The 11,092-nt window shown below is 37.2% G+C and overlaps 2 protein-coding genes across 2 annotated transcripts; one reads left to right on the forward strand and one right to left on the reverse strand.

Moving 5' to 3' along the window:
• Window positions 1-751: 751 nt before the first annotated feature.
• LOC126706617 (protein NAP1-like) lies at window positions 752-3,237 on the forward strand. The gene is made up of 3 exons (XM_050406155.1): window positions 752-1,773; window positions 2,089-2,301; window positions 2,541-3,237. Exons 1-3 carry the CDS (start codon window positions 785-787, stop codon window positions 3,037-3,039), a joined length of 1,701 nt encoding a protein of 566 aa, XP_050262112.1. The 5' UTR covers window positions 752-784; the 3' UTR covers window positions 3,040-3,237.
• Window positions 3,238-6,914: 3,677 nt separating this feature from the next.
• On the reverse strand, window positions 6,915-9,142 carry LOC126706616 (pentatricopeptide repeat-containing protein At2g15690, mitochondrial-like). Its single transcript, XM_050406154.1, has one exon. The coding sequence runs from the start codon at window positions 8,826-8,828 to the stop codon at window positions 7,110-7,112; it is 1,719 nt and encodes a 572-aa protein (XP_050262111.1). The 5' UTR covers window positions 8,829-9,142; the 3' UTR covers window positions 6,915-7,109.
• Between the last annotated feature and the right edge of the window lie 1,950 nt (window positions 9,143-11,092).

Below are 11,092 nucleotides of genomic sequence, written 5' to 3' on the forward strand. Positions count from 1 at the left end.
CTTTGAATGTGAAGAAACTCTAAATGACACAAACACACATTGAGAGACATTCACTCCTAGAGCAATGGATTTTATTTTATTTTTAAAATGTGTTATGCAAATACGCAACAAAACTTAAGAACTTAAGGTTAGCAACAGGTGCCTAGGTAGTTCATCACCTGAATTAATGAAATTATAAAATGGTTTTGGTTCTAATCTCGAGAAAGCAACTGATTTTTGGTTTGATTTTGGCTGGCTGTTTTATGGAACTCTGGATCTTGACTAAGCCAAAAACTGGTAGTTATTGGATCTTCTTAATATTAATGCTACAGCACAAGCATGACAATAGATAAAAGATTAAGACATGATATAAAATGCTTAAAATACTTGGGATTACTACAATGTAAAAGTATAGAAAAGCATTTATCTTCCTCTAGTATATTATGTGGTGAGTTTCACAGTCTTTAATCTTAAAAATATTTTTCAAAATGTCAACTTATAGGAGCCTGTACCATTTAGAAAAGTCAGCTTTTATTATTTTCCTTGTTATTGATATAGTAGTCTTACTGAATTTGTTTTGTAAGATAGCTTAGCATCATGCTTCTTTTGCAGTTAATATCCACAATCTATTCATTCATACATATTTACAATAATAGTAGTTCGTGATCAAATCACATCAAATGCATATGAGTACGTAATTAAATACATGCATGTTGATGCACATGTTTGGGATCCAATAAAACCATTAACAGATTCTTGTAATTTGATATTTTGATCCTAACACACCAACCATTAACTGCAGTATATGAGAGAATGCATCCTTGGGAACTTCAGGAGGAGATTGCTTGCAGTACTTAAAACTGATAATGATCTTCAACGGCCTTCTATTTTGGAGTCTCTGATTCGCAGACATATCAGCATTGTCCATCTTGCAGAGCAGCATATTAGCATGGATTTAACCCAGGGTATTAGAGAAGTTTTGCTCACAGAAGCCTTCTCAGGACCAGTTTCCTCTCTGCACTTGTTTGAAAAAGTGACAGAACAACCTACTGGATCAGCTGCTGAAGCTGTATGTAACTGGTACATAGAAAATATAATCAAAGATGTATCAGGTGCTGGAATCCTGTTTGCACCCATTCATAAATGTTTCAAGAGCACAAGGCCTGTTGGTGGATACTTTGCAGACTCAGTTGCTGATCTGAGAGAACTACAGGCCTTTGTTCGTATTTTTGGTGGCTATGGAGTTGACAGGCTAGACCATCTGCTGAAAGAACACACAGCTGCTCTTTTAAATTGCATTGACACCTCATTGCGCTCAAACCGTGAAGTGCTAGAGGCAGTAGCTGGCAGCCTGCATTCTGGTGACAGAATAGAGAGAGAGGCATCTATGAAACAGGTTGTTGATTTGGATACAGTGATTGAATTTTGTGTTCAGGCTGGGCTAGCCCTGGCTTTTGATGGGCTTCTGGCTGAAGCTGCTGGAGCTGTGCTTGAAGAAGGTGCACCCTTGATATATTCATTACTAGCTGAGGTAGTTAAGCATGTACCTGATGCAATACCTGAAAAGAAGGAAATTAGGAGATTGAAAGGAGTGGCAAATAGTGTCGGTGTGGTCTGTGACCATGATTCCCAGTGGGTGAGGTCAGTCTTGGGAGAAGTCGGGGGTGCAAATGATGGTTCGTGGAGCCTGTTACCATATTTATTTGCCACCTTCATGGCATCTAATGTTTGGAACACCACTGCCTTCAATGTTGAAACAGGGGGCTTCAACAACAATATCAATTGCTTGGCAAGGTGGGTATGCAGTCATTTTTCCATAAATTGGAATAACGCCGATGACAAGGACTCTTGAATGCTTATTAGTTAAATACTATCTGAAACCCAAAGTTAACAAATGCATACACGCAAATAAATTAAACCCCCTATGTGCCTTAGATCTTCTGGAACTACATCATTTGATAGCACAAATATCTGTGTTTTACCTTCTACGCTTCTAGATACGTTTGTGAATATAAAACTGAAAAGTTAAGCCATAGTCTGCTGCACAAGAAATGTTGTAGTGGTTCTCATTATGTTTAGCTATCTTTGACAATCAAATTTCTTCTGCAGGTGTATTAGTGCTGTGATTGCAGGAAGCGAGTTTGTTAGACTAGAACGTGAGCATCAGCAGAGACAATCTTTCTCAAATGGACATGTTGATGAGACACTAGATTCTGAAATACAGAGCCGTTTGTCAGCTGAGGCAAGCATAAAGTCCACAATGCAACTCTTTGTAAAATTCTCTGCAGGGATTATACTAGATTCTTGGAGCGAAACTAACAGGTATGTGAATGATTTCATATTCTGCTGCATGTGTCCAAATGCCCTTTCAAACTGTGATATGGCATGTTTCAAAATGGTCTTGTAGAAATTAGGCTAAAAAGAAAAATGACGACACTGCTGGACTATGTTTTTCTGCACAACTTGGTCTCTAATTCTCCAGTTTAGCCATTGGCAATATGGTGGTTTGTGTTAACATGTAAATTGTCCAAACTGTTAATGTCTTCCTCTTTTCTGCACAGATCTCATCTTGTAGCACAGGTTATCTTCCTAGACCAACTTTGTGAGATCTCCCCATACCTTCCAAGAAGTTCTCTGGAACTCCATATTCCTTATGCCATTCTTCGGTCAATATATAGCCAGTACTACACGAATAATCCATCCTCACTGCTGGCATTACTAACTGTATCACCCCGCCATTCTCCTGCTGTATCACTATCACATGCATCCCCTGTAATAAGGCAGGGCCGTGGTGACTCAACTCCTCAGTATCTCACTAATGATTCAGGCTATTTTAAATCAGCATCATCATCATATAGTCAGGAGCACATTTATGATAATGACAGTGGAAACTTTCGGGGGAATGAAAACAAACACCGGAATGTTCGCCGGTCTGGGCCACTGGATTACAGCTCAAGTCGTAAAGTAAAACATGGTGAAGGGTCAACTTCGGGAAGCACAGGTCCCAGTCCATTACCAAGGTTTGCAGTTTCTAGGTCTGGCCCAATAGCATATAAGTAGAAAGATGGCCAACAACAAAGAAGAGGGCGGTAAATTATGATATATATTTTCCCAAGGATAGTTATATGTGTATATATAGTTACTGAGATAGTTCATAAAAATTTTGACATAATGTATACCTGAAATTACTTTCCTTTTTGTGGTAGCCTTGATCGTGTAAATTAATGCCATTTATTTCATTCCTTGAACCTCCAAGCTTTTTATCAGAGCTAGAAATTTGTGAAATATGGTTGCTTCCCCTGGGGAAGTATGAACATTCACTCGTATCCTGTACAGCCCTCCATTAGTCATCTCCGGATTGCCCAAAGATGAGCTACCTGTGTTAAGTTTAAACTAGACAATCTCAAGTTTATTCTACCTGACATTAACCCGCTGCATTCTCTTTGATCATTACAGACCGAGAATCACAATACAAATATTCACCAGCAACACAATTAACATCTCTGCTCAAGTCATTGTTTGAAGGATTTTTCTTAAACACAATATTATTTCTATCCTGTCAAAGGTTCCAAATGGGCCAAGGAGGGGGCCTTATCAGTGACCATATTTGTCTTAATTTGGATTAAAGTATTTACCCAAAACATTGGGGTGACCACCAATGTTGATGCAGAGCTTTGGGTTACAAGGGATGGGTTGACATCATGTATAAATCTGTCTCTTGGAAGTTGAAATAGATACTGATGCCGAAGTAGTGCTTGGTTAGGTTTCTGAAGCTTACAATAGTAATTTATATATCATGCTTTTCTTATAATGGATTGCAAGATTTTGTCGTTTTTGATAGTCTGCTGTGGACCTTTGTATGCTTCTTTTCTATGACAATTTGGGTTTTTATTATGAAAAACTTTATTTGCAAACTTCTGCTTAGTTAATGAAAGTCGGGGTTTACCAAATTTATAATACCAGTACATTGAAGAAAAGGCACAAGTCTAACCTTCTATTTAGAGTTACTACTTGGCTAGTTTGAGCTCAAAAACTAGTTCCATTTCATGTGAAAATTCATGAGAAAAAGAAACTGAAAATCATCTCCCTCACAACTTGCACAAGTAGCCAAACAAAATAACTGGTGATGTGGTTTTACAATAGGGATTGCCACATTGAGTTTAAAAACTACTTCAATTTCACGCGAAAAGAATCAAGGTTGAAACTTAAAACAAAATTGAGAAAAAAAAAAAAAAAAAAAAAAAAAAAAAAAACTAAACAGATTCCTCTGGGGATGCTTTCAATTTATCAGTGCTAGATTGCAAAGATCTCTTTAGAAACCAATATTATAAATACCGTTTCGGACCCCATTTCGGTTTGTCTAGTTAAACAAAATATTTCAGTGCCAACTAATTTCGATGTACCATTTTAGGGTGTTTCGGGATTCCAAAAAAACAATATATATAATTTCATATCCTATTCCTTTTTATATTAAAAAAAAAAAAAAAAACATAAAAGTTATACTTTCATACATTTATAAAATTTGTTATTTTAAAGTTAATCTAATTAATTCTTTAAAATATTATTATTTTAATTAAAATACTAATTAATTTTTTTAATGCAAAGGCAAATTTGAAATAAGCCTGAACAGTGGCTTCATAATTTGGCTAAAGCACACTGCCCAAGCCAACTCTATTTACAACTTTTTTTTATTATTATATTTTTCCTCACTCACCCTATTTCACTTTCTTTCTATTTTTAATTTTTTTTCTCTTGTTTTCTCTCATCCACACACGTACACGTCTTCTGTATCTAACCCCTTGATATTTACACTACTCACTTTTGAATTCTATCCCATCTTTATGAGATCTCTACACATTAACTGACGCACTATCTTATCTTTTCATGATTTCATCTTTCTTTCTATTTTTTTACTCTCACACGCAACTTATCTCAGTTTTCCTCTCAAGTCTATTCTCTCTTCTCTATTCTCCTCTCTCTCTCTCTCTCTCTCTCTGATGGGTATCCAAATTTGTTAAGCATGACTGCGTGAGCCACACCATTCCTCTAGTTCTGATACTGTTATTCTTCTACAAATCATCTTATGAAGCAAAAGACTACAGTGTGTTTGAGGAAAGGAACGATGGGATTGATTTTGCAGAACTAACCAACACTAAATTATAACTTTTATCCTGTACATAGGTCAAAAAAATAATTCTGCAATTGAAAGAGGATGAGCTATGCAGGTGAAAAATGAATTCCAAGCAAATAATAAAAAGGTGAGTTGAAGTACAGAAAAAGATAAGACAAACAAAAGAAAAGGATGAGAGAGAGAGACAGAGAGAGAGAGAGAGAGAGAGAGAGAAAACTTTGTGTCCAAGTGTCCAACTATTTTAGCTTTCAGCTTCTAAACCACTCAATTATCCCATATTTCTCAAAAGAAGCTACACTATTATTGCACAAGGCTTTCATGCTTGCTTGGAAGCTAAGAAAATGCAGGACATATTTTGACTATTGAAAACTGTTACATTATTCCACTCCAACATGTGGAGCACAAAAACCTTTCTTAGTTGAGTTGAGAATTACCATATATACATATATGAAAAGCAAACTAAGAAGCACAAATACCCTCCACAATTTGTTCACTCTTTTTAGTTTCTTCCGATTTCACATCAAACAATCAAAGAATACCTAAATATAAGTCATAAACCCTAAAGAAAAAGCAAAAATATCCAAAATTAGTAACTAATTCTACATACATTTCTAGCACAGGTAATAAATAATAAAGCATACCTGCACAAAAGTCTCTGTTTGGTTGCCAAGAAAACAAGATTTCAAATGCCTTCCTCACAGTCTAGTGGCCTCAAAGGATGAAAAACTGAAATCGAACTTAGCTCAGCTCAGCAGAACCACATTTTTCTTTCCTCATCAACCAAACAGTGCACAGAATTAGTAAATCTTCATAAATTTCCAGCACATGTCACAAATTCTCCGTTTAATGCCGAGAAAATCTGAGAAAAGTGAACACAACAAAATTTCCAAAAAAATCTGAATCGAACTCAGCTCAAGCTTAGCAGAACCTTTTCAATCTTTTCTCAGCAACCAAACAGAGCATAAAATTAGCAACTCTACATATATAGCTAGCACATAGTCACAAAACTCGCTGTTTGGACGCCAAGAAAACGTGAGAAAAGTGAACGAAACAAAATTTTCAAAAATATATGAATCAAACTTAGCTCAAGCTAAGCAGAAAGTGAATTTCAGGAGTCAACATTGCTATCTTTTAGTAATTTTGTATTTTCTCAGCAACCAAACAAAGCATAAGGAGTCAGAGAGAGAGAGAGAGAGTACAATTTAGAGGTCGAGAGTTGAGATTGATGGATTGAGAGAATGAATTGAAGCTCAGATCTGAGTCTGTCTGTCTGTCTCTCTCTCTCTGCCCATTTAATACATCAAAGCACAGTGTTTTAGATAGAGAAAGACTGGAGTGGTAGTTGGTGTAAAAAAAAGCAAGCAGAATTTTGCTTCTGCTGAAATTTTAGTTTTAGTTTTTAAGAGTAGTGATAGTTACACTGTTTATCACTATTTCACAGTTCTGGATTACAGTTCTGGATTCAAAAGAAGACTGTTTATCACAGTTCTGGATTCAGAAACATATTAAGATGCCTACCTAACCAACAAATTATTTGCCTCAATTTTGTCCAAAAGAACATGCCATGAACATTTTGTACCTCAAGGATTGAGTCTCTTATATGCCTACCCAATTGCAACCTACACATTAAAAAGAAATAACTACTCTGCACAAAAAAAGATTAATATTATTTTATTCCAGACGGTTCTTGTTAACGGCTTTGAAGTCATGTTAAACATAAAAAACAGATATTTTACTAGTATGGAGCATATAAAGAAACTGAGGAGGGAGGGGGTTGGGATGGTGAGCCAATGGTCACTGCACATATCTTAACAAATATTTGATTGAATGTCAAAGCAAACAGACAATATATCATATGGCAATGGATGGTTCATGTCCTACTGGAGTCTCTGTCTGCAATATTCCATATGGCTTGGCAACTTTGCACTCTACATACCAAATTGCAACTGGAAAGAAAATCTCAGTGGATACGTGCAGTAGTTCAAAGTTTCAAAGGGCTTCACCAATAATCCCCACAAGAGCATTTTCCTTCCTTGAAATGATGAAACCGTTTGTTGTCTCTAATAATTAATTCCCTCCCAACAATCTTAGACATGATCTTGATGGCATTGTGACAGTCACCACAGATACGAAGGTTCTTAATGATCCTAAGAGGTGTTCTTGCTGGAGTACTAATCAGACCATACGCAATTGCCAAACGCTCACTGTGATAGAGCAAGGCCTGCTCCTTGGCCTCCTGATCAATGTCATGCAGAACATATCTTGTGTCCGGCACATAACCACCTTCTTTCATCCCAGCGGCCTTCAGCTTTTCATCATCCTTGTAGAGAGTTGGGTTTCTGAACTCACTGATCCTGTTCTTCCCATCAAGCATGCTGACTGCAGTATACTTTCTAGGAGGTGGGGTAGGGATCTTATTAGCAACAGCCTTCGACGGGTCAAGAGAAACCATTAACTCCTCAGCATGGTCTTCAAGATCAATATTTCCATGAATCCGAGCATAATTTCTCAATGCATCCCAAACCTCCACAGTGCGCTCAAAAGGCAGTTTCTCTATAAAATCCTCTGCTTCATCAAGATGGCCACACTTCCCAAGCACACCTAGAAGCCCCATATAATGCTCAAACCCTGGCTCAATTCCATACTCACTCTTCATTGACTCAAAGTGTAAAAATGCTTCTTCCACAGCATCTACACTAGCACAAGCCGAAAACACCGCAAGAAAAGTATCCCCAGTGGGTTTCATCCCCAGCTCCCTCATCTGCTCAAACAACTGCAACCCATCATCACCCAACCCGTTATCCGCATACGCATTAAGCATTAAAAGCCAAGTGTCCATACTCCTATTAGGCATATGATCAAACACCCTACGTGCATCAGTCATCGACTCACAACTGCTATACATTTCGATCACCATATGGTTCAAACTAAGGTCACCCCGAAACGTGGACTGCAGAAAGAAATCATGAACCTTTTTCGCATCCTCATACGACTTGGACACCTTAACTCTTTCTAACAACTTATAGAAGCAATTCCAATCAGCTTTAACCCCTTTCTCCATCAATTCAAGAGCTTCCTTAACCTTCCCCGAATCGCAAAGCATCAGTACATCACTAACCGAAGGCGGTGGTGGAGAATCAACCGGGGCTTGAACCTCAACAGCCTGGCCTCTATTAACGTTTTGGGGATGTGGGTATCCCTTATTTTGATTGTTCCACTGGTTTGGTGATCTGGGTTGTTGAAAAGTCGGGCTCTGAGTGTTGAACTGGTCAGGGTTCAATCCCCGGTTGGGATAGTTCTGACCACCTTGATTGGGATATCCACGGTTGGGATAGTTCTGACCACCCTGATTGGGATAACCACGATTGGGATAGTTCTGACCCTGATTAGGATACCCACCATGTGAATAGTTCTGGTTCTGACTCTGTGTCTTTGTTTGTGAGTTCCATCCTTGGTTTTGTGGGGCCCACTGATTAGGGTTTTGTGAATTCCAACCCTGGTTTTGTGGGTTCCATTGTTGTGGTTGTGGTTGTGGTGGTGAATGGGGTATTTGATTATACTCATTTGGGATTGCTGAGGTGCTTAGGGTTTTAGTTAGGGTTTCAGTGTTGTTGTTGTGATTGAAAATGAAATGAGAAGGGTATAAAGGTCGTACCTTGAAGAAGGAGGATGAGAAGTTTGGGGTTCGTGCGCGTCGTAATGCCATGATCGACGCCATTTTTGTTGAGCTGAACTGAGCTACCAAGTTCAAAACCCTAAACCCGCAGAGATAAACCCTATCGAAACGGTATAGGTGCGTGTGAGTAGTAACAGTGAAACTGTGATAGTGAGGCAGAGTCGCTCAAGCTTCTTTCTTTTCTTTTTTTTGGGGGGGGGGGGGGGGGGGGGGGGTGCGGGGATGATCTCTGAGAACTCTCTTTCTGATAATAAGAGGTTTGAAAAATGAGAGAGAGAGCAAGAGATGTTGAGGATGTCCAAAAACTGCACCGATCGAACCGTGCACAGCCCTAGAGAAAAGGGGAGAGTTATAAACGGGAGGGGAGCCTGTCCCTTTAGACCTTTGATTATAGTTTGGTGTGGTGGATTATGATCCGAAAAAACAAATGGAGTAGTGGACCGGATACGGGTTCTGGGCCTTGACCCAAAAAAATTAAGAAATAAAAATAAAAGCATTTTTGAAGAAAAAAAAATATATGATAAAATATTAAAATCGAAGGAAAGTTGGGAATGAGAGGAACGAGGAAGTGATGTTTCATGACTCATGTTGGATGGTTATTTGTGCCACAACAATATCAGTTTTGATAATCTTGTTGTGCATGATTTTTCTATCATTTGGGATTTGAGTTGATTTTCCTTCTATGGGTTTAAAAAGACATTCGTGGGTGTTGGTCACTCTTTTAGTCTTTTGGACCAATGCCAAGTCCTGAGCTGGACTGTCAAACTCATTTGAATTAGTGTGTGTTTGGGTCCGGCTAATACGTTTTCATTTGCGTTTCCGTTTCTCTTCTTTTTTTTTTTTTTTTTTCCACACGTTTTTTTTTTTTCCACACGTTTTGGGACAAATTTTACTATTACGGCTACTTTTCATGAACAGTAGCCGCAAAATTTGACTTATCAAACAATTTTCAGCCAATCGGTGCATACCGTGTACTGTTCACGAATCCACAAATTTCACTTTTCAATAACTTTTTCATTAAAAATGGGTCTCACGGTATTATTTACACATTTAAAAATTATTTTGCTACATTATTTTTCAGTTTTCAGTTTCAGTTTTTAGTTTTCAGCTGTATCCAAACGGACCTTTAGTGTCCTTAACTGGAAAACCTGCACCACATCCATGTTCTATACTTGTTTTTTTTTTTTTTTTTTTTTAACTATCAATAATTTATGGATAGCACATATGTGATGCACACATATTTTTCTTAATATTTGTATATAATTTATTTATTTAAAAAATATTAGAGCATCAAATGCATATTCACTTGTAATGGTATATTACTCTATATATGATTCTATTACCAAAGTTTTAAGAAGTTTAAAATATTATTATGATTAAAACATTATCAAATGTTTTGGAGCAAGCGAGTTTCATTATTTGTTATTTTTTTTTTTTAATCTATCATTTAATTTTGGTTAAAATGCAATTTCACTTTATGTACTTTAGCTAAACAATTTAAGGCGATTCTTTTACTATTTATTTAGGGCTTTTGTTAACAAGTGTCATTGCACTTCTAATAAGGAGGAATATATTGGATGCCACTACATTGAAAAATAATAAGAACAAATAAATAGATACTTCTTTAATTGTCTTATGTGTGATTGCATCTAAAAAGTTAATCAATTACAATAAAAAAATTCAACCTTAACCACTGTATTTAGGCACTCATTAAGCAGATCCTTTATTTAGTATGTAATTTTAATGATACTATTTTTTTAATGACTTTTAATAAGCATGTGCATCATGCGAGCATCCTACATAAAAAGTAGACCCAAATTCTTCAAGCACAAGAAGCATCATTTTTCTTTTCTTTTCTTCCCTCTCTTCCCCCCCCCCCCCCCCCCCCCCCCCCCCCCCCCAGTCAAGCAATTAAGGACCTTAGTTAGCGAACACAAAGCATTTAAAGGACTATTTGGTGAGGCTTGAACTGTGCAAGGCTTTGGGGGGAATGTCAATTAAGTAAGTGAATAGTCATTTTGTTATTTATGTTTTGTTTTTGTTTTTGTTTTTTTTTTTTTTTTTCTTGCTAGGCATTGCAACCGGAATGAGCTGTTGGGCAATGGAGACGCTACCATGAGGCCTGCTTTAATTTACTTGCAAAATTCAGTGTACTGGCAGCCTGGCACCATTGCATGGAACTAGTTTTTGAGCTCAAACATGCCAAGTAGTAACTCTAAATAGAAGGTTAGACTAGTGCCTTTTCTTCAGTGTACTGGTATTATAAATTTTGGATTGACAGTTTTCTTATAGAATTTTCCATTTTT

The sequence above is a fragment of the Quercus robur genome, chromosome 11 (genome assembly GCF_932294415.1).
Source record: "Quercus robur chromosome 11, dhQueRobu3.1, whole genome shotgun sequence".
Lineage (NCBI taxonomy): Eukaryota > Viridiplantae > Streptophyta > Magnoliopsida > Fagales > Fagaceae > Quercus > Quercus robur.

Excerpts from the sequence above, each read along its gene's own strand:
- LOC126706617 (XM_050406155.1), top strand. The coding sequence starts at position 785 with ATGAGAGAATGCATCCTTGGGAACTTCAGGAGGAGATTGCTTGCAGTA. Across the intron at positions 1,774-2,088 it reads AATATCAATTGCTTGGCAAG|GTGTATTAGTGCTGTGATTG; the intron begins GTGGGTATGCAG and ends TTTCTTCTGCAG. Across the intron at positions 2,302-2,540 it reads TCTTGGAGCGAAACTAACAG|ATCTCATCTTGTAGCACAGG; the intron begins GTATGTGAATGA and ends TTTTCTGCACAG.
- LOC126706616 (XM_050406154.1), bottom strand. The coding sequence starts at position 8,828 with ATGGCGTCGATCATGGCATTACGACGCGCACGAACCCCAAACTTCTCA.